General features: G+C 41.4%; 2 protein-coding genes across 12 annotated transcripts in view; both read right to left on the bottom strand.

The window, feature by feature from the left end:
• Positions 1–8,622: 8,622 nt before the first annotated feature.
• On the bottom strand, positions 8,623–20,787 carry LOC111977742 (secreted frizzled-related protein 3-like). Of its 3 annotated transcripts, XM_024007327.2 has the most exons (6): positions 19,927–20,787; positions 19,691–19,729; positions 19,461–19,520; positions 19,103–19,168; positions 18,526–18,730; positions 8,623–11,502 (listed from the first exon to the last, which is right to left on the bottom strand). In XM_024007327.2, exons 1-6 carry the CDS (start codon positions 20,384–20,386, stop codon positions 11,364–11,366), a joined length of 969 nt encoding a protein of 322 aa, XP_023863095.1. In that variant the 5' UTR covers positions 20,387–20,787; the 3' UTR covers positions 8,623–11,363. The 3 variants fall into 3 exon arrangements, with proteins under 3 accessions (XP_023863095.1, XP_023863104.1, XP_023863114.1); XM_024007336.2 differs by lacking the exon at positions 19,691–19,729; XM_024007346.2 differs by lacking the exons at positions 19,461–19,520; positions 19,691–19,729.
• Positions 20,788–26,060: 5,273 nt separating this feature from the next.
• Positions 26,061–27,643, bottom strand: part of LOC111977703 (nck-associated protein 1) — a 66,189-nt gene continuing 64,606 nt past the window's right edge. For all 9 annotated transcript variants that reach the window (XM_024007257.2, XM_024007263.2, XM_024007273.2 and 6 more), the window contains one exon: positions 26,061–27,229. In XM_024007257.2, the coding sequence (XP_023863025.1) occupies positions 27,113–27,229 (117 nt within the window). In that variant the 3' untranslated portion in view covers positions 26,061–27,112. The remainder of the gene's footprint in view (positions 27,230–27,643) is intronic.

Here is a 27,643-nt window from a genome sequence, read left to right as displayed (position 1 = left end):
GTATCCTAATGTTGTAGCCTTTATCCTAATGCTTGTAGGCCTGGTATCCTGATGTTGTAGCCTGTATCCTAATGTTGTAACCTTCATCCTACTTTGTGTAGCCTTTATCCTAAAGCTCTAGCTTGTATCCTAATGTTGTAGCCTTTATCCTAATGTTGTAGCCTTATCCTAAGCATAAGCCTGTATCCTAATGTTGTAGCCTGTATCCAATGCTGTAGCCTGTATCCTAATGTTGTAGCCTGTATCCTAATGCATAGCCTGTATCCTAATGTTGTAGCCTGGATCCTAATGCTGTAGCCTGTATCCTATGTTGTAGCCTGTATCCTAATGTTGTAGCGGCCTTCCAATCCTACTTTAATCCTTTATCCTAATGCTGTAGCTTGTTATCCTAATGTTGTAGCCTTTATCCTAATGTTGTAGCCTGTTATCCTAATGCTGTAGCCTTGTATCCTAATGTTGTAGCCTGTATCCTAATGCTGTAGGCCCCTGTTTATCCTAATTTTGTTGTAAAGCCTGTATCCATGTGTAGCTATCCTAATGCTTAGCCTTTATCCTAATGTTGTAGCCTGTATCCTAATGTTGTAGCCTGTATCCCTAATGTTGTAGCCTGTATCCTGTAATGTAGCCTTATCCTATTTCTGTAGCTATCCTAATTTGTAGCCTGTATCCTAATGTTGTAGCCTGTATCCTAATGTTGTAGCTTTATCCTAATGTTGTAGCCTGTATCCTAATGTTGTAGCCTTATCCTAATGTGTGACCTGTATCCTAATGTTGTAGCCTTTATCCTAATGTTATCCTATTTTTGTAGCCTTATCCTATACATGTACCTGTATCCTAAGTTGTATCCTAATCCTGTAGCCTGTATCCTAATGTTGTAGCCTGTATCCAATTGTATCTATACGTTGTAGCATGTATCCTAATGTTGTAACCTGTATCCTAATGTGGTATCCTATACTTGCAGCCTGTATCCTAATGTTGTAGCCTTTATCCTAATGTTGTAGCCTGTATCCTAATGTTGTAGCGCCTTATCCTAAAGTTTGTAGCCTTATCCTAATACATTAGCCTGTATCCTAATGTTGTATCCTATTGTTGTAGCCGTATCCTAAACTTGTAGCCTGTATCCTAAGTGATCATATATCGTGTAGCCTGATCCTAATGTCGTATCATATACTTTAGCCTGTATCCTAATGTTGTATCCTATACGTGTAGCCTGTATCCTAATGTTGTAGCCTGTATCCTAATGTTGTAGCCTGTATCCTAATGTTGTATCCTATACGTGTAGCATGTATCCTAATGGTGTAACCTGTATCCTAATGTTGTATCCTATACTTGTAGCCTGTATCCTAATGTTGTAGCCTGTATCCTAATGTTGTAACGTATATTCACAATACAAATCTCATCTTAACCTACCCCGCACATCTGAGGGACGGCCCAATGAGATGCTAAACTCTTGATGAGCTCCCAAACAGAGAACAGGGCCCATATCCGCAAAGCCTTTCAGTGTAGGAATGCTGATCTAATATGTCTCAGTATGTGTAGGCCATCTATCTGATGCTGTCTGGCCAAGAAGAGTATGACATTGTTGGCGCCTGTAGCATTGAATGCAAGGGAAGCCAGCAAGCATTTGGCCTCTCTTGATAAAAAAAATATAGCCTTGAGAAAAACTGAGTGAGTTCAGCTGTGAATGGTCCTGGTGCACAAAAAAAAAAGTGTCAAGGGAAGCCAGTTTGGATTTGGCTTCAAACCAATCACATCACAAGGCAAATGTCATTGACAGAAGGAACTTGAATTGTTGCATCTCATTGTGTTGTTGTCCTGTGGTGGCTAGCTAGCTAGCTAAAATTGTCCCTTTCCTAAATTAGCCATGGACAGGGATTTGGAATTGTGGATTTACTTAATTCTCCATACTGGCCAATGATTATAAGGGTGGTTCTGATCCAACCATAACTTCATACATTGTGCCTCTGGCCTCAGAGGATGAAAGTTCAACATGTAGCTAGATGTAGTAGACTAATGTTAACTAGCTGGCCTGGCGCATCGTTGCCCATGAAAGGAAATTAGGCTAGTGAGTAAGCATTTTAGCCAGGTAGCCTAGGACAACAAAAACTAAAAGCGTGTACTGAATGACAGAGTTATGGACCGTTTAGGCAACATGAAACAGTAGGATGGCATTGTGTCTCTCTACAAGTAGGGTGAGTCAACATGTTTTTCCCCCTACTTGCATACACGCATGCAAACACACACACAGAAATCAGTACCATGGACAGCCACATCATATTTAGCTTATGTTTATTGGACTAAATCGTTTGTCACTGTATTAGACTAAGCATAGGTGATTATATGATGTTGCGCTGTTGCTTAGATCAGCACTCCTACTCTGAGGCGCTTTGTGTATACGGGCCCAGATCCTCTGAGAAGAGATCCACAGCTCCTACATAATGCTTACTTAGGCGCAGTGTGTGTGTATGTGTATATCCTGGGGGCTAGAGAAGAGGGTAACAAAGAATAATTATTTCTTTCAACAAGGTTTCCTCCATCACAGCTTCTAGGACATCAGTATTTTTCAGATGTATTCCTTTACCTTATTAAGTTTCATCTGTATTTTAATCTGTAGTCCCTGGGCAGGTAGATAATATATTGTTTTGAAGACGCTTTTCATTGGTAATCTCTATTCTCCCTCAATGTAATCCAGTGTGAAGTTACAGTCTATGGGTAACTTTACAGGCGCTCTAATTGGCAATGTAAGTCAGGCACCTGATGGAGAGAAGCCATTCACTTTAATAGAGGGCTCCTGGGTATGAATATCGGCTATGTGAAACACATAAACAGATAGGATAGGGGCCACACGGGACTCATGAACCCTTTCCTGTGTACGTTTCTTACCCCTGACACTCTTTCATCGTGTGAACCAATCTTTTCATTCAAGTCTGTGGCTGCTGCATAGGCCTACAGTTTGAGCAAACTGATCTAGGAAAGTAGGTACAAATAAAATCCCAAATCTCTCAATTTAAAAATCATCCAATTATATTATCATATAACACAAAACAAAATTCCAATATTTTTTCTAATAGTTATGTCAAATGACGTACGCTTTTAAAGTTATGTGTGTGTTCCGTGAACTTCAATGTTCCCCTCATAAAAACGACACTGTGGTTATAAGGTGTTACCACACGGTGGACATGCTGCCAACTCCACACCGCTCCGCAGCTCGCTGCTCCAGCTCTTTCCAGTGGCCCCGGGTTAGGTGGGCGGGTGGGGTTTTTCCACCTCAGAGGAGGAAAATAAACATGGAGCAATCATTCCGTCACCCGAGGACCAGCGAACAGGCTCAGCGAAGCCTCGTTGAAGCCAGCCATCAGCAGGGGAAGTAAATGTAATCTCTCCAGGGATTATACACGCTGGGCCTGGGCAACAAACAGAACAGCAGCAGCACAGAACCTGTCTCTATACATCGACCCAATTATCATGTTTCACGCTGGAGTTTCACAATTCTAATGGCTATGGTCTGGCCTGTTCACACTTCTACCGAAGATAATCAATTAGGGTCTGTTGCAGCCAGGTAGGTATTGTCTGACGCGAGTAAGGTTACATTGGACATGGGACAAAAGCAACCATGGATCCAGTTTGGACACTGGTTCAACACATAGCTAATTATTCTACCGTGTGGCTCTTTTACCCCTAAAGCCAGAGGATGAGGACTGAAGATGGAAACAGATCAGCCATCTCCAACTGGTCCAGAGGGGTCGCTTGTGGTGATGAGAGATTATGTTCCAGTGTGTTCTCTCTGTGACGGTGGTCGGGGTGTACCGTGATAAGGACAGAGAAGACGGAGGTTCCTGTGTGATCTCTTGTTCGGTGGAAGCAGCGTGTCGCTGGTGTCGTCACGGCGACCACGGGCGTGTCCAGTTCCGTGGCTCCAGCACAGGAAACACGGCTGCTGAGCTTACATGGGAAATGAGCAGATACTGCAGAGAGAGAGAGGGAATAGAATAGAGTCAGGGAATAATTTTTAATCATGCATCAATTCATTCATAATGATTCATAATTAAATTGTTGCAAAGACATTATGTGAAATAAAATCATTATCCTTGCAGAATACAGAGTGATAAAAAAGTGCACTTTATCTGGCCTATAGTTTCAGCTTTCATTGATCATCAGAGAGGATGCAGGTACAGTAGGGCTTGACTGTGTGTCACTCAATGTGCTCTTATGGAAGTCATTTAAATATACAGTATGTCTTATAAACCCAGTCAGTAATATGTTTAGGGCAGTGATAGTGAGGGAGGACAATCTTTTTTCTTATGGGCCATATTTCTATTACAGCATATTGGATGACTGTCATACATATTCCATTCACCCAGCACAATGTAACATCGATAGGTTTAGGATACTACAAGATACTCAAATTTCCCCTATACCCATCATGAGATTGCTACAACCTACCCTACGAATTAAAGTTTACGACGTAGGTGAGAGTAATCAAGGTGACAGACAGCAACACACTCAATACTGCCTTGCACATTCTTGCCTGCATCTAGCTGATCTAGTTGCAAACAAGAGTTCCTATTGGAAAAATTCAGGTATCTTTATGCCTGTTTCGTTCCATTTTCTTCCGTTTAAGAAATGTTTTTCAACAGAATCGGCGGAATGAATACACCCCTGATCACACGCTAACACAGAACTAGCAGTCACATATAAACCACATGATCACTTTGCTCATCGTATATATAATTCCTTCCCACATCTACGCTATCTCCTTCTCTCACCTTTTCCCTTTGCTTGTTGACTTCAGTGCACAATATAAAAGCTGTCTGTGCCAGGTGAAAAAAAAACACCCCTCTCTGAACTGGGTGTTTGAGTAGGCTAAATTATCTAGCTGGATTCACTAGCTAAGTAAATTAAAGTAATACAGTTCAAGTCGGAAGTTTACATACACTTAGGTTGGAGTCATTAAAGCTCGTTTTTCAACCACTCCACACATTTCTTGTTAACAAACTATAGTTTTGGCAAGTCGGTTAGGACATCTACTTTGTGCATGACACAAGTAATTTTTCCAACAATTGTTTACAGACAGATTATTTCACTTATAATTCACTGTATCACAATTCCAGTGGGTCAGAAGTTAACATACACTAAATTGACTGTGCCTTTAATCAGCTTGGAAAATTCCAGAAAATAATCTCATGGCTTTTAGAAGCTTCTGATAAATTATGTCAAATTAGCCTGAGTCAATTGGAGGTGTACCTGTGGATGTATTTCAGGCCTACCTACAAACTCAGTGCTTTTTTGCTTGACATCATGGGAAAATCAAAAAGAAATCAGCCAAGACCTCAGAAAAAAAATTGTAGACCTCCACAAGTCTGGTTCATCTAGTAGAAAGAGGAGGAAGGGAAGTGCTACTAAGGTACAAAATAGTACATTTGGTAGACAGAAGGTACTCTTTGGTAAAAGGTGTAAATTGGTCATCAAAAAGAAAGGAGGACCAAGGCTTCTTACTTGCACTCCTTAGTTTGCCCTGGCTGTGTGTTTCGGGTCGTTGTCATGCTGGAAGACCCAGCCACGACCCATCTTCAATGCTCTTACTGAGGGAAGGAGGTTGTTGGCCAAGATCTCGCGATACATGGCCCCATCCATCCTCCCCTCAATACGGTGCAGTCGTCCTTGTCCCCTTTGCAGAAAAGCATCCCCAAAGAATGATGTTTCCACCTCCATGCTTCACGGTTGGGATGGTGTTCTTGGGGTTGTACTCATCCTTCTTCTTCCTCCAAACACGGCGAGTGGAGTTTAGAACCAAAAAGCTATATTTTTGTCTAATCAGACCACATGACTTTCTCCCATTCCTCCTCTGGATCATCCAGATGGTCATTGGCAAACTTCAGACGGGCCTGGACATGCGCTGGCTTGAGCAGGGGGACCTTGCGTGCGCTGCAGGATTTTAATCCATGATGGCGTAGTGTTGTTACTAATGGTTCTTTGAGACTGTGGTCCCAGCTCTCTTCAGGTCATTGACCAGGTCCTGCCGTGTAGTTCTGGGCTGATCCCTCACTTCTCATGATCATTGATGCCCCACGAGGTGAGATCTTGCATGGAGCCCCACATCGAGGGTGATTGACCGTCATCTTGAACTTCTTCCATTTTCTAATAATTGCGCCAACAGTTGTTGCTTCTCACCAAGCTGCTTGCCTATTGTCCTGTAGCCCATCCCAGCCTTGTGCAGGTCTACAATTTAGCCCTGATGTCCTTACACAGCTCTCTGGTCTTGGCCATTGTGGAGAGGTTGGAGTCTGTTTGATTGAGTGTGTGGACAGGTGTCTTTTATACAGGTAACGAGTTCAAACAGGTGCAGTTAATACAGGTAATGAGTGGAGAACAGGAGAGCTTCTTAAAGAAAAACTAACATGTCTGTGAGAGCCGGAATTCTTACTGGTTGGTAGGTAATCAAATACTTATGTCATGCAATAAAATGCAAATGAATTACTTAAAAATCATACAATGTGATTTTTGTTTTAGATTCCGTCTCTCACAGTTGAAGTGTACCTATGATAAAAATTACAGACCTCTACATGCTTTGTAAGTAGGAAAACCTGCAAAATCGGCAGTGTATCAAATACTTGTTCTCCCCACTGTATATATCTCTCTCTCTCTTTTGATTCTACTTAATTTTGTAAGAAATTAATATGTTCAAAACTGTTTAACTATCGTCTTTGTCTCTCTTTGACTTAACTACCCATCACATGTTATGCACTGCTGTGCTAGCTAGCTGTATCTCATGCTTTCAGTACTATATGCATTTTCTGATCCTTTGATTGGGTGGACAACATGTCAGTTCATGCTGCAAGAGATATGTTAGTTGGTTGTTGATCATTGCTAGACAGCCATTTTCAAGTCTGGCCATAGATTTTCAAGACGATTTAAGTCAACTGTTACTAGACCACTCAGACACATTCAATATCATCTTGGTAAGCAACTCCAGTGTAATTGGCCTTGTGTTTTAGGTTATTGTCCTGCTGAAAGGGGAATTTGTCTCCCAGTGTCTGGTGGAAAGAAGACTGAACCAGGTTTTCCTCTAGGATTTAGCCTGTGCTTAGCTGTATTCTGTTTCACTCTTTCACTCTGTCATTTAGGTTAGTATTGTGGAGTAACTATGTTGTTGATCCATTCTCAGTTTTCTCCTATCACAGCCATTAAATTAAACTAACTGTTGTAAAGTCACCATTGGCCTCTCCTCTCCGGCAACTGAGTTAGGAAGGACGCCTGTATCTTTGTGACTGGGTGTATTGATACACCATCCAAAGTGTAATTAATAACTTCACCATGCTCAAAGGGATATTCAATGTCTGTTTGTTCTTTGTATTTATACCCATTTACCAATAGCTGCCGCTCTTTGCGAGGCATTGTAAAACCTTTTTGGTCTTTGTGGTTGAATCTGTGTTTGAAATGTACTACTTGACTGAGGGACCTTACAGATCATTGTATGTGTGGGGTACAGAGATGAGGTAGTCATTCAAAAAGCATCATAAAGCCTATTATTGCACAGTGTCCATGCAACTCATATGACTTGTTAAGCAAATTTCTACTCCTAAACTTATTTAGGCTTGCCATAAGGGGTTGAATACTTATTGACTCAAGACATTTCAACTTTCATTTTTAATGAATTTGACATTATGGGGTATTGTGTGTAGGTCTGTGACTCAGCATCTAAATTTGATCAATTTTAAATTCTGGCTGTAACTCAACAAAATGTGGAAAAAGTCAAGGGGTGTGAATACTTTCTGATGGCATTGTATCATGGTCCAAACACACAAACTAGTTGTGAAGAGGGCACGACAACGCCTCTTCCCCCTCAGGAGGCTGAAAATATTTGGCATGGGCCCTCAGACCCTCATAAAGTTCTATAGCTGCACCATTGAGAGCATCTTGCTTGGCTACATCATCGCTTGGTATAGCAACTTCTTGGCATTCGGCCACAACGCGCTAAGGTAGTGCGGCCGGCCCAGTACATCACTGGGGCCAAGCTCCCTGCCATCCAGGACCTCTATACGAGGCGGTGTCAGAGGAAGGCCCTAAAAATTGTCAAAGACTCCAGCCACCCAAGTCATTGATTGTTCTGTCTGCTACCGCACGGCAAGCGGTACCAATGCACCAACTCTTGAACCAACAAGACCTGAAACGGCTTCTAACCCCATATAACTCAGCTGAATAATTAGTCCGGATAGCTGTTTGGTTAACTATTTAACTATCAGTCCAGATTCTCTGACCCCTTAGTTTCCTAAACATGGTAGCCACTTGAGTCTTCATTCCTCTTTTTACTCCTGTCAATTTAGAGTCTAGACCCCTCACCCAGCTTCTCTCAATATGTGGAGGTGTGTAGGCTAGCCGAGTAAAGGCTACCCATGTTACAGTTTACTCCTGTCAATTTAGAGTTTCAATTGTGGACAGGTTGAGTTCTTCAAGTAGGCTCGGCTATACAGGGCAGGGTAATACTGTACACTAGGTGTTTGCTGAGGACAATATTTTTTTTTTTTATACAAATTATTTTCTGATCACATTATGTGCAAGTGTAGCATGTAATGCTGATTTCATGATAAATGATCTCTTCTTGAACCACAGACAGACATGGAGTATGTGTTGGTCATGACACCAGCCAGACAATGTTTAATAAAACACTGAAACCAGATTTACAATCACAATTGAAAGGTCGTTAGCATTTCATAGATTGATATATGTTTGTATGTTGTGTATGACGTCAAACCACAGTGATGTATAGATCAACAGTTCAGTTTAGAAAAACCCAAAGCACCAAAAACGTCTGTAAGAAAGACGCTTTGTAAATCATCTTGTTACATCTGAGCTACAAAGCATGCGAAACATAAGCAAGCAATTCAAACTTTTTGTGAGAGATTACATGTAATCCAATCATTATTTCAATATCTCAATGTTGTCATCAATTACATGATATACTCTCTGTCCTCTAGGATTATTCTGCCGTTTCTTTGCATACTCCAAAAATATACCCTCGCTCCCACTCTCCTCTATTGTTCATTTCTCTCCTTTGAAATGTGTTTAATCATTTTGTAGGTGAACATTCATTGCAGCTGTAGCCAGATTACAACTCGTTTGTGTTTCCTTTGAAAGAAATAAAGCTTAACAGAGCACCCCATCATATTAATGCAGTTTGGTATCTTAAAGACAGACATCCACTTCATCCAATGTGCAGTCTAGCTGCTAGATAAATATAGATATTTTGACTTTAGAGTGCTTCTGATAATTGTGCGTCCCAAATTGCAACCCATTCCCCGGGCTCTGGTCAAAAGTAGTGCACTATATACAGTACCAGTCAAAAGTTTGGACACACCTACTCATTCCAGGGTTTTTCTTTATTTTTTACTATTTGCTACATTGTAGAATAATAGCGATGCCATCAAAACTATGAAATAACATATATGGAATCATGTAGTAACCCAAAAAGTGTTAAATCAAAATACATTTTAGATTCTTCAAAGTAGCCACCCTTTGCCTTGATGATAGTTTTGCACACTCTTGGCATTCTCTCAATCAGCTTCATGAAGTAGTCACCTGGAATGCATTTCAATTAATAGGTGTACCTTCTTAAAATTTTATTTGAGGAATTTATGTCCTTCTTAATGCATTTGAGACAATCAGTTGTGTTGTGACAAGGTAGGGGTGGTATACAGAAGATAGCCCTATTTGGTAAAAGACCCAGTCCATATTGTGGCAAGAACAGCTCAAATAAGCAAAGAGAAACAACAGTCCATTGTTACTTTAAGACATGAAGGTCAATCAATACGGAAAATTTAAATAACTTTTAAAGTTTCTTCAAGTGCAGTCTGGAAAACCATCAATCGCGATGAGGAAACTGGCTCTCATGAGGACCGCCAAAGGAAAGGAAGACCCAGAGTTACCTCTGCTGCAGAGGATAAGTTCATTAGAGTTACCAGTCTCAGAAATTGCAACCCAAATAAATGCTTCACAGAGTTCAAGTAACTGCGTAAATCAGGCCTTCATGGTCAGATTGCTGCAAAGAAACCACTACTAAAGGACACCAATAATAAGGAGAGACTTGCTTGGGCCAAGAAACACGAGAAATGGACATTAGTCCAGTGGAAATCTGTCCTTTGGTTTGATGAGTCCAAATATGAGAGTTTTGGTTCCACCCGTCATGTCTTTGTGAGACGCAGAGTAGGTGAACGGATGATCTCAGCATGTGCGGTTCCCACTGTGAAGCATTGAGGAGGTGTGATGGTGCTTTGCTGGTGACACTGTCAATGATTTATTTAGAATTAAAGGCACACTTAACCAGCATGGCTACCACGGCATTCTGCAGCGATGCGCCATCCCATCTGGTTTTTGTTTTTCAACAGGACAATGACCCAAAACACACCTACAGCTTGTGTAAGGGCTATTTGACCAAAGAGAGTGATGGAGTGCTGCATCAGATGACCTGGCCTCCACAATCACCCGACCTCAACCCAATTGAGATGGTTTGGGAGGAGTTGGACCACAGAGTGAAGGAAAAACAGCCAACAAGTGCTCAGCATATGTGGGAATTCCTTCAAGACTGTTGGACAAGCATTCCAGGTGAAGCTGGTTGAGAGAATGCCAAGAGTGTGCAAAGCTGTCAAAGGCAAAGGATGGCTACTTTGAAGAATTTCAAATATGAAATATATTTATTTAACACTTTTTGGGTTATTACATGATTCCATATGTGTTATTTCATAGTTTTGATGTCTTCAATATTATTCTACAATGTAGAAAATAGTCAAAATAAAGAAACCCTTGAATGATTAGGTGTGTCCCAACTTTTGACTTGTACTGTAGGTAATAGGTTGCCATTTGGGATGCAGTCATTGTCACTCCTCCAGCAAAGTCCCATGCAAGGCTCCCAATCATTCTCCAACTGTATACCCACACATTTAGCACAGTTAAATGAACATTTTATTTGTGCAAAAAAAAGATTATGAAAACAACAAAGAATTAAACAAAAATAATACGAAACAAAGCAACAACTAAAAAAGGATCTACATTCAGCTATGACTTATCTAAATTGTGACAATGGTTCAAAAATAACGTGCAATAGTGCAATTTCTCAGTTTTATGTCTGCAAACACTTTTCTTTCCATCTTTGTCTCCATATGTTGTCCCATATGTCATCACTTGGGGCTGCAAAATTTCTGTAACTTTCCCCAAATTCCCAGGTTTTCCATAAATCCTGGTTTAACGACTGCAGATTGCTTATTTCCTCATGATTCCCAAAATCTTCAAACCAAGATTTCTGGAAAACCTAGGAAGTTAGAGGAATTTTGCAACCCTATCATCACTGCACAGGGACGCGTCTTGGTTGATCAGTGGCGGCTCCTCCGCATATTGCTTCCGCCAGAGTTCCCCCGGCTCTGGTCCCTCAGTACCTGGTCCCAACGCCTCACCTTCCTCCCCATACGGTCCTTCCACTTCTGTGCAATGGAGCCTTCGATGAGCAGAAGCCTACATGTATGACAGACAGGTACAGTGCCATCAGAAAGTATGCACACCCCTTGACTTTTTCCACATTTTGTTGAGTTACAGCCAGAATTTAAAATTGATCAAATTTAGATGTTGAGTCACAGACCTACACACAATACCCCATAATGTGAAATTCATTAAAAATGAAAGTTGAAATGTCTTGAGTCAATAAGTATTCAACCCCTTATGGCAAGCCTAAATAAGTTTAGGAGTAAAAATTTGCTTAACAAGTCATATGAGTTGCATGGACACTGTGCAATAATAGGCTTTATGATGCTTTTTGAATGACTACCTCATCTCTGTACCCCACACATACAATGATCTGTAAGGTCCCTCAGTCAAGTAGTACATTTCATATTTTCCAGAAGGGTGGTGGCTGCATCATGTTATGGGTATGCTTGTCATTGGCAAGGACTAGGCAGTTTTTTTGTTGATAAAAAGAAACAGAATGGAGCTTAACACAGGCAAAAGCCTATAGGAAAACCTGGTTTAGTCTGCTTTTCAACAGACACTGGGAGACTAATTCAACTTTCAGCAGGACAATAACCTAAAAGAACAAGACCAAATATACAGTGTGGGTACAAAACATTAGGAACACATTCCTAATAGAGGTCGACCGATTATGATTTTTCAACACCGATACCGATACCGATTATTGGAGGACCAAAAAAGCCGATACCGATTAATCGGCCCGATTTTTATTTTTATTTGTAATCAAATCAAATCAAATCAAATCAAATCAAATTTTATTAGTCACATACACATGGTTAGCAGATGTTAATGCGAGTGTAGCGAAATGCTTGTGCTTCTAGTTCCGACAATGCAGTAATAACCAACAGTAATCTAACCTAACAATTCCACGCTACTACCTTACACACACACACAAGTGTGAAGGGATAAAGAATATGTACATAAAGATATATGGATGAGTGGTGGTACTGAGGCATGAAATGAGTAGATGGTATAGAGTACGGTAATACATATGAGATGAGTACTGTAGGGTATGTAAACATAAAGTGGCATAGTTTAAAGTGGCTAGTGGTACATGTATTGCATAAAGATGGAAGATGCAGTAGATGATATAGAGTACAGTATATACTATGAGATGGGTAATGTAGGGTATGTAAACATTGTATTAAGTGGCATTGCTTAAAAGTGGCTAGTGGTACATTTTTACATAATTTATCAATTCCCATTTTTAAAGTGGCTGGAGTTGAGTCAGTATGTTGGCAGCGGCGGCTAAATGTTAGTGGTGGCTGTTTAACAGTCTGATGGCCTTGAGATAGAAGCTGTTTTTCAGTCTCTCGGTCCTGCTTTGATGCACCTGTACGACTCGCCTTCTGGATGATAGCGGGGTGAACAGGCAGTGGCTTGGGTGGTTGTTGTCCTTGATGATCTTTATGGCCTTCCTGTGACATCGGGTGGTGTAGGTGTCCTGGAGGGCAGGTAGTTTGCCCTGGTGATGCGTTCTGCAGACCTCACTACCTCTGGAGAGCCTTACGGTTGTGGGCGGAGCAGTTGCCGTACCAGGCGGTGATACAGCCGACAGGATGCTCTCGATTGTGCATCTGTAGAAGTTTTGTGAGTGCTTTTGGTGACAAGCCGAATTTCTTCAGCCTCCTGAGGTTGAAGAGGCGCTGCTGCGCCTTCTTCACAACGCTGTCTGTGTGGGTGGACCAATTCAGTTTGTCCGTGATGTGTACACCGAGGAACTTAAAACTTTCCACCTTCTCCACTACTGACCCGTCGATGTGGATAGGGGGGTGCTCCTCTGCTGTTTCCTGAAGTCCACATCATCTCCTTTGTTTTTGTTGACGTTGAGTATGAGGTTATTTTCCTGAACACACTCCGAGGGCCCTCACTCCTCCTGTAGGCCGTCTCGTCGTTGTTGGTGATCAAGCCTACACTGTAGTGTCATCCGCAAACTTGATGATCGAGTTGGAGGCGTGCATGGCCACGCAGTCGTGGGTGAAACAGGGAGTACAGGAGAGGGCTCAGAACGCACCCTTGTGGGGCCCAGTGTTGAGGATCAGCGGGGTTGGAGATGTTGTTACCACCCTCACCACCTGGGGGCGGCCCGTCAGGAAGTCCAGGACCCAGTTGCACAGGGCGGGGTCGAGACCCAGGGTCTCGAGCTTGATGACGAGTTTGGAGGGTAATATGGTGTTAAATGCTGAGCTGTAATCGATGAACAGCATTCTCACGGGTATTCCTCTTGTCCAGATGGTTAGGGCAGTGTGCAGTGTGGTTGCGATTGCGTCGTCTGTGGACCTATTGGGTCGGTAAGCAAATGGAGTGGGTCTAGGGTGTCCGGTAGGGTGGAGGTGATATGGTCCTTGACTAGTCTCTAAAGCACTTCATGATGACGGAAGTGAGTGCTACGGGGCGATAGTCGTTTAGCTCAGTTACCTTAGCTTTCTTGGGAACAGGAACAATGGTGGCCCTCTTGAAGCATGTGGGAACAGCAGAGGGATAAGGATTGATTGAATATGTCCGTAAACACACCAGCCAGCTGGTTGCGCATGCTGAGGACGCGGCTGGAAATGCCGTCTGGGCCTGCAGCCTTGCGAGGGTTAACACGTTTAAATGTTTTACTCACCTCGCTGCAGTGAAGGAGAGCCCGCAGGTTTTGGTAGGGGGCGTGTCAGTGGCACTGTGTTGTCCTCAAAGTGGGCAAAAAAGTTGTTTAGCCTGTCTGGGAGCAAGACATCCTGGTCCTCGACGGGGCTGGTTTTCTTTTTGTAATCCGTGATTGACTGTAGATGCCACATACCTCTTGTGTCTGAGCTGTTGAATTTCGACTCGATTTGGTCTCTGTACTGAGACTTAGCCTGTTTGATTGCTTGCGGAGAGAATAGCTACACTGTTTGTATTCGGTCATGCTTCCGGTCACCTTGCCCTGGTTAAAAGCAGTGGTTCGCGCTTTCAGTTTCACGCGAATGCTGCCGTCAATCACGGTTCTGGTTTGGGAATGTTTTTATCGTTGCTGGTGGGTACGACATCGTCAATGCACTTCCTAATGAACTCGCTCACCGAATCAGCATATTCGTCAATATTGTTGTTGGACGCGATGCGGAACATATTCCAATCCGCGTGATCGAAGCAGTCTTGAAGCGTGGATTCAGATTGGCTGGACCAGCGTTGAACAGACCTGAGCGCGGGAGCTTTTTGTTTGAGTTTCTGTTTGTAGGCAGGAATCAACAAAATGGAGTCGTGGTCAGCTTTTCCGAAAGGGGGGCGGGGGAGGCTTGTAAGCGTCGCGGAAATTAGTGTAGCAATGGTCCAGTGTTTTTCCAGCCCTGGAGCACAATCGATATGCTGATAGATTTAGGGAGTTTTGTTTTTAGATTAGCCTTGTTAAAATCCCCAGCTACGATGAATGCAGCCTCAGGGTGTGTGGTTTCCAGTTTACAAAGAGTCAGATAAAGTTCGTTCAGGGCCATCGATGTGTCTGCTTGGGGGGGAATGTATACGGCTGTGATTATGATTGACGAGAATTCCCTTGGTAGATAATGCGGTCGACATTTGATTGTGAGGTTTCTAGATCAGGTGAACAGAACGACTTGAGTTCTTGTGTGTTATTGATGGTCACACCACTTCTCGTTAATCATAAGGCATACCCCCGCCCCCTCTTCTTACCGGAAAGATGTTTGTTGTCGGCGCGATGCATGGAGAAACCAGCTGGCTGCACCGATCTCGTTAGCGTCCCTTGAGTTAGCCATGTTTCCGTGAAGCAGAGCACGTTGCAATCCCTGATGTCTCTCTGGAATGCTACCCGTGCTCTGATTTCATCAACCTTATTGTCAAGAGACTGGACATTGGCGAGTAGTATGCTAGGGAGTGGAGCGCGATGTGCCCGTCTCCGAAGCCTGACCACGAGACCGCCACGTTTTCCCCTTTTTCGGCGTCGCCCAGGGTCGCCGGCTGGGATCTGATCCATTGTATTGTGTGGAAGGCAATACACTGGATCCGTTTCGGGAAAGTCATATTCCTGGTAGGAACGATGGTGAGTTGACGTTAATCGTATATTCAGTAGTTCCTCCCGACTGTATGTAATGAAACCTAAGATTACCCGGGGTACCGATGTAAGAAATAACACGTAAAAAAACAGAATACTGCATATTTTCCAAGGAACGCGAAGCGAGGCTGCCATCTCTATCGGCGCCGGAAGACAATAATCATGACAATTACAACAATACTGAATGAACACTTATGTTAACTTAATATAATACATCAATAAAATCAATTTAGCCTCAAATAAATAATGACACATGTTCAATTTGGTTTAAATAATGCAAAAACAAAGTGTTTGAGAAGAAAGTAAAAGTGCAATATGTGCCATGTAAGAAAGCTAACGTTTAAGTTCCTTGCTCAGAACATGAGAACATATGAAAGCTGGTGGTTCCTTTTAACATGAGTCTTCAATATTCCCAGGTAAGAAGTTTTAGGTTGTAGTTATTATAGGAATTATAGGACTATTTCTCTCTATACGATTTGTATTTCATATACCTTTGACTATTGGATGTTCTTATAGGCACTTTAGTATTGCCAGTGTAACAGTATAGCTTCCATCCCTCTCCTCGCCGCTACCTGGGCTCGAACCTGGAACACATCGACAACAGCCACCCTCGAAGCAGCGTTACCCACGCAGAGCAAGGGGAACAACTACTCCAAATCTCAGAGCGAGTGACGTTTGAAACGCTATTAGCGCGCACCCCGCTAACTAGCTAGCCATTTCACATCGGTTACACCAGCCTAATCTCGGGAGTTGATAGGCTTGAAGTCATAAACAGTGCAATGCTTGAAGCACAGCAAAGAGCTGCTGGCAAAACGCACGAAAGTGCTGTTTGAATGAATGCTTACGAGCCTGCTGGTGCCTACCATCGCTCAGTCAGACTGCTCTATCAAATCATAGACTTAATCATAACGTAATAACACACAGAAATACGAGCCTTAGGTCATTAATATGGTAGAATCCGGAAACTATCATCTCGAAAACAAAACGTTTATTCTTTCAGTGAAATACGGAACCGTTCCGTATTTTATCTAACGGGTGGCATCCATAAGTCTAAATATTCCTGTTACATTGCACAACCTTCAATGTTATGTCATAATTACATAAAATTCTGGCAAATTAGTTCGCAATGAGCCAGGCGGCCCAAACTGTTGCATATACCCTGACGCTAACCTGGATTTCTTTTAGCTAAATATGCAGGTTTAAAAATATATACTTCTGTGTATTGATTTTAAGAAAGGCATTGATGTTTATGGTTAGGTACACGTTGGAGCAACGACAGTCCTTTTTCGCGAATGCGCACGGCATCGATTATATGCAACGCAGGACACGCTAAATAAACTAGTAATATCATCAACCATGTGTAGTTATAACTATTTATTATGATTGATTGATTGTTTTTTATAAGCTAAGTTTAATGCTAGCTAGCAACTTACCTTGGCTTCTTACTGCATTCGCGTAACAGGCGGGCTCCTCGTGAGGCAGGTGGTTAGAGCGTTGGACTAGTTAACCGTAAGGTTGCAAGATTGAATCCCTGAGCTGACAAGGTACAATTCTGTCGTTCTGCCTCTGAACAAGGCAGTTAACCCACCGTTCCTAGACCGTCATTGAAAATAAGTGTGTTCTTAACTGACTTGCCTAGTTAAATAAAGGTGTAAAAGAATAAAAAATGTAATTAAAATAAATAAATTCGGCAAAATCTGCGTCCAAAATTACCGATTTCCAATTGTTATGAAAACTTGAAATCGGCCCTAATTAATCGGCCATTCCGATTAATCGGTCGACCTCTAATTCCTAATATTGAGTTGCACCCCCTTTTGCCCTCAGAACAGCCTCAATTAATTGGGGCTGAGTTGTCGTAATGTGTCAAGCATTCCACAGGGATGCTGGCCCATGTTTACTCCAATGCTTCCCACAGTTGTGTCATTCCTTTTCCTCATTTTCTCATTTAACTGTAAGATGTAAATATTGTGTTTTTTATTGTTCCTTGAGGCGGTTGCCATAGTGATAACCAAAATATACCTGTGATGTCCTTTGGGTGGTGGACCATTCTTGATACACATTCCATCAGTGTTGAAGTTCTTGACACACTTAGATCAGCGTGCCTGGCAACTTCTACCTCCCTAAACCCTTCAATGGTTAATTCTGAAATCCATCTATATAAACACAAGACACTGCAATAACCTTCACCCTCCACACTGCCGCACCTCACATAGTCAATTCTCTATCAGATACAAAGGTACCATACTCTGGAATTCTTATCTTCACATTGTCAAAACCTCAATAACTTCAAGTGAAGATTGGGGGTCAGCCTGATGAACCAAACTACTCAGTAATCTCCTCCATATAGCCCAACTCTCACATCCACACATACATTTAAACAAAACATATACTGTTTATTTTTTTGTGATTGTTGATCGGTTAATTTGTACATTTGTGATTAGCGGGTTTTGTTATCTGTTTTAACAAGCCTTTTTTATTTTTGTACTTATGTACTGTATATATTTTTTGTGTTTTCATATAAAGCCCTTGTCCTTCCAACCATATCTGCACACCATTTTTATTTTGTTTTCATCTGTATTTCTTTGGTGCAAATAAATTAAACCTAAATTAAATAAATGTTAATCCCACTTTGTATCACAACAACATTTCAAAAAAAGCCAAGGGGTGTAAATACTTTCTGAAAGGCACTATAGGTGGCATGAGTTACAATGTGGTATGAACTACAATAAAGCTACAGTAGGCTACAGTAGGTCCTACAGCCTTCCTTAATTAAATGAAGAACAGGGTTGGAGTCGTTTCCATTTCAATTCCGTCAATTCAGAAAGTACGCTGTAAATTCCATTCCAATTCCTATTCAGCTCCATTGCTTTTCAATTATGACATTTGGAATAGGAATTGACCGCTATCCTGATGTAGACAATAGTCAACTGTCCCATCAATGATTGTTGCTATTAGAGATCCAGTAATATGACTGGCTCAAGACATACCTGGACCTCTCCTCATTCTCATAACCCATGATGATATACTCGTCGTTGGCGGTGAGAGGAGGACAGGGACAGCCAGAGTTGTAGTGCAGTGTGACCATATCACGAGGGATGTTTACAAAGGAAGACTTCAGGATGTCTTTGACCTCCACGATTGCACTCAAGTCATGATTCCTGCTTTTAATCTCCTTCACCCTTGCACGAATCACTGTGAAGAAAGGATTAAACATGATTTTAGTTTGATTATTTTAAAAAGGATACTTTACATTTGAAGCCTACTTGTTTGACTGAACATACAGTGCCGGTTTCCTGGAAACTAACTAAGCCTAGTCCAAGACTACTTTTGGAGGAGATTCCATTGAGAATGCTTTTTAGTCCAGGACTATAAATGTAATCTGTGTCTGGAAAATCGTCCTTCAGAGTTTTAGGACAATGATAAAATCATGCATTGTAATAATCATGAGTAATAACTAAGTAATAACTACATCACTCTCATTCTATAATATTTTCCCATTTATGAACTGCAAAAAGAATTGCCTATGAAAATCATTCAGAAAATTGTAAATATGTAATAGCTCACCATAGTTGTAATTATTCTTTAGGTAGGTCTTGAGACCCAGTTTAACTGACTTGCACTTGCAACGATCTGAAACAATAAATGAATAATGTGATACATTGTAGAACATCTGGGATTGAAATAGCCCTATAAATGTATACGTTTTTGAACTGCAAAATTACATTCTTGAAATTCATGTAATGAAAAACATGAGGTGACATTCTATACCATATTCTAATATAATATTGTTCAGATTATTTTGCACTAAATTCAATAGCCAAACATAATTTTTAAGCTACATTTGCAGTATGTACTAACAACAGCTCCATATAAAAGTATCCAAATATTTGATGAAGCAAAGAAAATGTGATTATTATTTTACCATTGTTGGCTCCTTTACAGTTGACATTGTGAGAATCACTTGGAAAGTCAGGAGTTGATTCTGAATAAAACCAACTATGATGAGAACATTTTCACTCAATAACAGTATTAACTTCACAAGTAGCCTCTAATGTCATAGGCCACTGTAGTTAAATTTGTCATTTTATAGTGGTAACATAATAAATGGTCATGTTTAATTCACAGAACATTCAAGGGCCACATGCATCTTACCAGGTGAGCATTTTGAGGGGTCCTGATAGTAAGGGTTGTCTAAGTAACAGACAGGAATAAAGTTGACTTATAAGCGGCTGCTGTAGAGAATTTTATAGACTACAGATATTGTCATCATCATATTGTTTTCCTTTTATCTTTGTCTTTATTATGTGAGGTAGCCTGTATTTATTCACAATACCTATTTCAGAACTACACTATGGAATCTTCAATCATCATAATCACCCATATCCTACCTGGTCCGTCTGCTTTTACAATGGCCTCAGGTGAGATACAGACCCCCCGGTCGTAGACTGGCAGATCCTCGCAGGCCAAGCTCTCTGGCCAGGTGTGATTATACCGTTTCATCACCGGTTCACAGCCGCATTTCGCACGCTCACACACCGACTTGCAGGGCTTGATAGGGTCGTGTTGGAAGTCAATCGTGCATATTGGGGCGTACATGGCGCACAGAAAGAACAGTAAATCTGTACTACACTGGGTGCCAAGAAGCCCTTCAAACTGCTCAATGGCCAGGACTGCGTTCGCCTGGGTGCTGTGGTGGAGGTGGTTGGGCATTTTCGTCATGTTCCAGGGCATGGACTTGCACAGAGGGATCCGAATGGGCTCACATGCCGCCGAAGACGCTCTGGGTATCCTAAACAGACAGGTAACCGCGAGGAAGGAGACGAATAACTCGTGGGAAAACATGATCATCCTCAGTTATATGCTGACAGTTGGTTTAGGATAATCAATACATCTAAATGCAATGTCTGGTTATGAAGTCGAAATGGATAAACTTAAACGCGTAATGAAATCCTAAAATATATAGCTAGACTAAAGTTGTCTGTCTACCCGGACGTGTCTAAACTTTGCGTCACGTAAAAGGAAAGAGGTTCAAACGTCATCTTTCGTGCGTAAAACGAAAATATCGAATTCCTCGTGGACGGTGAAGATTGATTTCGATTTCCAACTGTTTTGTTGCTTATTCCATTGGCGCGTGTGTGATCATATTGCCTGTGGGCTTGTGGCTCCGCTCTCTCTATCTCCTCCTTCCCAGACCAGTTAGCACTGCAGTGATTGCTCGCTGGAATCGGACTGACCTCAGTCTGCGGGACCAGCTTTTTTACCCTCTACAAATGTCCTCTATCATCATCATGCCTGTCTGACCCTCCTCCTACTCTTGATTCAAGCCAACACCAAGCAGGGCTGCAGAACTTGCCCCATAGCCTTCTTTGAAAAACATGGACATTAGACTAGTTCTGGGATGGGCAACTGGCGGATCAATTTCCACACACACAAATATATATATATATATATATATATATATATATATATATATATACAGTACCAGTCAAAAGTTTGGACACACCTACTCATTCAAGGGTTTTTCTTTATTTGTACTATTTTCTACATTGTAGAATCATAGTGAAGACAACTATGAAATTACACATATGGAATCATGTAGTAACCAAAAAAGTGTTAAACAAATCAAAATATATTTTATATTTGAGATTCTTCAAATAGCCACCCTTTGCCTTGATGACAGCTTTGCACACTCTTGGCATTCTCTCAACCAGCTTCACCTGCAATGATTTTCCAACAGTTGAAGGAGTTCCCACATATGCTGAGCACTTGTTGGATGCTTTTCCTTCACTCTGCAGTCCGACTCAACCCAAATCATCTCAATTGGGTTGAGGTCGGATGATTGTGGAGGCCAGGTCATCTGATGCAGCACCATCACTCTCCTTCTTGGTCAAATACGCCTTACACAGCCTGGAGACTGTTGGAAATTCATTGCAGGTGAAGCTGGTTGAGAGAATGCCAAGAGGGTGTAAAGCTGTCATTAAGGGAAAGGGGGGCTATTTGAAGAATCTCAAATCTCAAATATATTTTGATGTGTTTAACACTTCTTTGGTTACTACATGATTCCATATGTGCTATTTCATAGTTTTGATGTCTTCACTATTATTCTACAATTTAGAAAATAGTACAAATAAAGAAAAACCCTTGAATGAGTAGGTGTTCTAAAAGTTTTGACCAGTAGTGTGTGTATATATACAGTGCATTCAGAAAGTATTCAGACCCCTTGACTTTTTCCACATTTTCTTCCATTACAGCCTTGTTCTACCATTTATTAAATACATTTTTTTCCCACATCAATCTACACACAATACCCCATAATGACAAAGCATAAACAGGTTGCTATTGCTCGAAATTGAGCTCAGATCCATCCTGTTTTCATTGATCATCCTTGAGATGTTTCTACAACTTGATTGGAGTCCACCTGTGGTAAATTCAATTGATGGACATGATTTGGAAAGGCTGTCTATATAACACTTGTCTATATAAGGTCCCACAGTTGACAGTGTATGTCAGAGCAAAAACCAAGCCAAGAGGTTGAAAATATTTTCCACAGAGCTCCGAGACAGGATTGTGTCAAAGCACAGATCTGAGGAATTTTACATTTTAGAAATTTTACCTTTATTTAACTAGGTAAGTCAGTTAAGAACAAATTCTTATTTACAATGACGGCCTAGGAACAGTGGGTTAACTGCCTTGTTCAGGGGCAGAACAACAGATTTTTACCTTGTCAGCTCAGGGACTCGATCTAGCAACCTTTCGGTTACTGGCCCAATCCTCTAACCATTAGGAAGGGTACCAAAACATTTCTGCAGCATTGAAGGTCCCCAAGAACACAGTGGCCGCCATCATTCTTAAATGGAAGAAGTTTGGAACCACCAAGACTCTTCCTAGAGCTGGCCACCCTGCCAACCTGAGCAATCGGGGGGGAAGGGCCTTGGTCAGGGAGGTGACCAAGAACCCGATGGTTACTCTGACATGGCTCCAGAGTTCCTCTGTAGAGATGTGAAAATCTTGCAGAAAGACAACCATCTCTGCAGCACTCCACCAATCAGGCCTTTATGGTAGAGTGGCCAGATGGAAGCCACTCCTCAGTAAAAGGAACGACAGCCGACTTGGAGTTTGCCAAAAGGCACCTAAAGGACTCTCAGACCATGAGAAACAAGATTCTCTGGTCTGATGAAATCAAGATTGAACTCTTTGGCCTGAATGCCAAGCATCACGTCTGCAGGAAACCTGGCACCATCCCTACGGTGAAGCATGGTGGTGGCAGCATTATGCTGTGGGGATGTTTTTCAGCTGCAGGGACTGGGAGACTAGTCTGGATAGAGGGAAAGATGAATGAAGCAAAGTACAGAGAGATCCTTGATGAAAACCTGCTCCAGAGCGCTTAGGACCTCAGACTTGGGCGATGGTTCACCTTCCAACAGGACAATGACCCTAAGCGTACAACCAAGACAATGCAGGAGTGGCTTCCTTGAGTGACCCAGCCAGAGTGAACTTGAACTCGATCGAACATCTCTGGAGACCTGAAAATAGCTGTGCAGCGACGCTCCCCATCCAACCTGACAGAGCTTGAGAGGATCTGCAGAAAATAATTTGGAGAATCTCACAAAATACAGGTGTACCAAGCCTGTAGCGTCATACCCAAGAAGTCTCGAGGCTGAAATCGCTGCCAAAGGTGCTTCAACAAAGTACAGAGTAAAGGGTCTAAATACTTAAGTAAATGTGATATTTCATTTATTTATTTTTTATTATGTGTGTGTATATATATATATATATATTTAACCTGTACTGAGTGTACAAAACATTAAGAACACCTTCCCAATATTGAGTTGCTCCACTCCCCTCTTTGCCCACACAACAGCCTAAATTCGTCACTCTAAAAGGTGGAAAGCGTTCCACAGGGATGCTGGCTCACGTTGACCCCAAGTGTCAAGTTCCCTGGATGTCCTTTGGGGGGGGTGGACCAGTCTTGATACACACGGGAAACTGTTGAGTATGAAAATCCCTGCAGCTTTGCAGTTCTTGAGACAAACCGGTGCACCTGGCACCTACTACCATACCCCATTCAAAGGCACTTAAATATTTTGTCTTGCCCATTCACTCTCCGAATGGCACACATACACAATCCATGTCTCAATTGTTTCAAGGCTTAAAAATCCTTCTTTAACCTGTCTCCTCCCCTTCATCTACACTGATTGAAGTGGAATTAACAAGTGACATCAATAAGGGATCATAGCTTTTACCTGGATTCACCTGGTCGGTCTATGTCATGGAAAGAGCAGGTGTTCTTAATGTTTTGTACACTCAGAGTACAAAGGTTCACTCAATTAGCACGTCAGCTAATATTTTTTCGATTGGTAAATTAGTCTAGCCAGCTATCTATCTATACTTATAGTACTGATGGTCGAATTTCTGACTGGGGCCCACTTTAATTTTGTTAGTCACTAACTCAGATATCATATAAAAAATGACAAAATGTGTTGAATTGCAGCAAACCTGGTTTAAAACTGCATCATGTTCTATATTCCTCATTGGGTAGAATTGCAGGAAATTGCAGGAAATTAACTCTAAAACTTATTTTATCTTCTTTGTTCTCAATAGGGGGTTCTCTAAAGTGTTTTACTCGCAAGTTGGGGGGTATGGATGTGTGGGTATGGATGTGGGTATGCAGACCCGCGAGCCACTGAGGCCCCTCTTGATGAGTTCAGATTTTTGTGGCCCCCACACTCATCAAAGTTGCCCATCCCTGGTCTAGATAACCTAACTTATTTGAGTAAAGCGGGTTATACATTTTTATTTGGAAGTAAACAGTCATGATGGCCCTCATGAAGTCACCATTATGAAGACATGGGGTGTCTTCGTAAATTCACGCTGGATTGTCAGAGAGCGATCTGGGCGTTCGTAAATTCAGAGCGTTGTCAGATTGTCCGTTAGTAAATTCAGAGCGTTTCGCTCTCTGAGCATTCAGAGCGCACACTGGACTCTTTGGCTGTGGAGTAAGGGAAAGGGAAAGGAAAAGGGGGATACCTCGTCAGTTGTACAACTGAATGCATTCACCTGAAATGCATCTTCCACATAGGGTTGATCAGAGCGTTCTGACCTCATAAAGTCAGTCAAGCACCCAAGCTAACTGATTAAAGTTGGCTAGCTTGCTAACTGGCTAAAGTTGGCTAGCTTGCTAACTGGCTAAAGTTGGCTTGAAGACCTTACTCTGACCATTTTCCTCACCCTGGCAGAGCTGGTTAGGCTGTTTTCATGTTATCTAGAGCGTTGGTGACTGTAACTGAGCTGCTGGCAACAATTTAATACATTTTTTGGGTTGACATTTACTGACACCGGTCATATTCAACGGGCGTTGCGCGTTCGTAAATTCATCAGTTATTCTGCTCTCTGAGTGAATTTACATATTATGATGACAGTGCTATGTACACAAGCAGCTTTAATCAAGCCTAATTATTAGTGTGAACTCAACACAATGATGAGTGTTAATAGGTGTTAATGAGTGTTAATTAAGAACATGTTAAATATCATTATTTATTTTCTTTTTTATTTAACCTTTATTTAACCAGGCAAGTCAGTTAAGAACAAATTCTTATTTACAATGACGGCATACTTGGAAACAGTGGGTTAACTGCCTTGTTCAGATTTTTACCTTGTCAGCTCAGGGATTCGATATACTAAACACAGTGTTTAAATAGTATACAATGGACAGCATGGAGGATTTTACAAGTTGACCAAGAGGTCATATAGGGTCAGATTGTTAAATAAGATACAGTATTCACCATTTCAGTGTTCTCTATTTCAGAATGAACTGGATCCATGCAACATTAGGCCAAGTAAAGTGGAGCAAATTACTCTTATGAAAGCTTTTTAACATACCTTTTTGTTTAGTTTATCACACATACAGTAACAGTGGAATAGAGAGCAGATTTAGGATTTAAGGTTTAGATTTGTAGAAGATCAAAGGGACTTCTGATTGACCTTGCCAGCCATTATTAGAATGTTCATGTTTGTTCCTCGTCAAACTGGATCATGGCTTGTGTGTRTGCATGCGTTCGTTCCTGTGATCATGTGACTGAGGGGTGTTTAACAACATGACCAGGGAAACATCAATGTGAGGGCTGCCTGCCAGGACTCTCAGTGTTCTCAGGCCGGAGGAACACTTCCCCACTAATATTTTGACAGCAAAAAACAAAAAAATACACAAAACAACCAAGACCAATGTTGGCCTACATACAAAAAAGGAAACTGTTCTAGGAAAGACCTTCAAGTTCTAAGCACTGAGAAGCAAACTCAATAACACATGACAATCAGGTCAGATGTGAGTCAATTTGCTCCCAATTGTGATAGCTAGAACTGTGGAAATTTCCCTAAACAAATGTCTCAAGTGGAAACACTCAAGTTAAAATGATTAGGCTAATCATAGCAAATCTGTGTGTGTGTGAGTATGTATGGTATTTTGTGTGCAGCTTATATCCTGAAGTTTATTCAAACATTTTAAACAAATGGGACTCTAGGCCAGTAAGTGGATATAACCTAAGATTTATTTGTCACGTTATGGAGGATACGCGGTTCATTGAAACATTGAAAACATATAAAAGTGGTAAAAGGAAAACTATGTATAAACATTCAATAAATATGAAAGAATGTTTATTATATACCGTACAGACAGGTACTATGGAGTAGTTATGCCAATGAGGCATTTAGTTAAAAAATTATTCTATGCTTTGTACAAATATCAACCATCTGTTATCAGTTTTCATAATATTTAAGTTTAATACCAACATTTCAGGTTAGCTCCAAATAATATAAGATGCTATGTTTTCTCAACAGTTTGGCAAATATCTCAAAGAAACACAAAAAATGTAAATAACACAAATTCACAAAGATACACATACTGTAATAACCGACAGATAATGATAATGAATAGAACTGTGTATCACCATTTCCAAAAAACTGCAATTAGTTTTGCACATTCCCCTTTACCGATAATAGCATTTTTAGTGTTTAATTTTTAACCCATTCAATATTTAGAAACTAAGATAATATTCAAAAATTAAATTAAGTAGTAGTGTATTGTCACTGATCATTGTCAACAAAGCTTACATCAGATTAAGTAAAGAAATGATTAATTCATAAAACTGTATGAAAAGAAAAACCCTGATCCCACAAAACCAATAATACTATTTTTTTGTTTTCTTTAAGACTGTAAGTTGAAACACAGCACACCCACAATGGTCATATCATCATATAAGACTCATGTTGTCCAAAGCCATATATTTATATTCTCAGTAAAGAGCTCTGCCTGCATGTATCAAGCTTCTCAGAGTAGAAGTGCTGATCTAGGATCAGGTCTCCCCCTGTCAAGTTAATGTTATTCATTATGATCTAAAAGGCAACACTGATCCCAAATCAGCACTCCTACTCTGAGACGCTTGATACATACAGCCCTTGTCTCCTCTTCACTATCTGCATGCTGAACTCCAGACAAGGTGAGGAGTCTCTCACTCGCTCTCTCCCTCCTCTAATCTGTCTCTCCTCTAACCCCTCTTTCCTCTCCTCCTCTCAGGGCTCTCAGGCGGAGGAAGACACACTCTGCTTGTAGACAGCATGGTATGCATTACGGAGCAGCACATAGGGGAAGCAGGACTCCAGAAGGTCCATGGTCAAGAACGGGGACTCCTGCACAATCTGGTAGAGAAAACACATGGATGGATATGGATAGAACCTAAAATAACCACTGTGAGAATGTCTCAAATAGCATCCCATTCCCCATATAGTGCAGTACTTTAGACCAGGGCCCACATACGGCTCTGGTCAAAAGAAGTGTGCTATATAGGGAGCCATTTGGGATGCAGCCTGAGTTTAATCATACTTTTGTGATTTTTCCTTGTTCTCTATATTATCGAGGCAGAGTAGCCCCATGGATAAGGTATACGGGTGTGTGTGTTCTATATTATGCAGTTCCAATGCAGGATAAAGACTGTGGGTGATTCTTCTTTCTTTCCACCCTGGTTGTCTTTCTATTCTATCTCCTGTACATTATTCTTCAAAGTCAAGCAAATCCAAATCCCACAGACCAGTAAGCCCCTCTGATCAACAGAC

Source organism: Salvelinus sp. IW2-2015, linkage group LG2, assembly GCF_002910315.2.
Source record: "Salvelinus sp. IW2-2015 linkage group LG2, ASM291031v2, whole genome shotgun sequence".
NCBI classification, from domain to species: Eukaryota; Metazoa; Chordata; class Actinopteri; order Salmoniformes; family Salmonidae; genus Salvelinus; species Salvelinus sp. IW2-2015.
The sequence above is the reverse complement of the archived record's forward strand: the minus strand, read 5'-3'. Positions and strand labels throughout refer to the sequence as shown.

Bases quoted from the DNA above. Each gene is read 5' to 3' on its own strand.
- LOC111977742 (XM_024007327.2), bottom strand. From the start codon at position 20,386: ATGATCATGTTTTCCCACGAGTTATTCGTCTCCTTCCTCGCGGTTACC. The intron at 19,521-19,690 runs GTAAGATGCATG...GGTTTTATTCAG, and splicing joins CCCCTCAAAATGCTCACCTG to AATCAACTCCTGACTTTCCA. The intron at 11,503-18,525 runs GTATGTCTTGAG...TCATACATGTAG, and splicing joins GAGAATGAGGAGAGGTCCAG to GCTTCTGCTCATCGAAGGCT.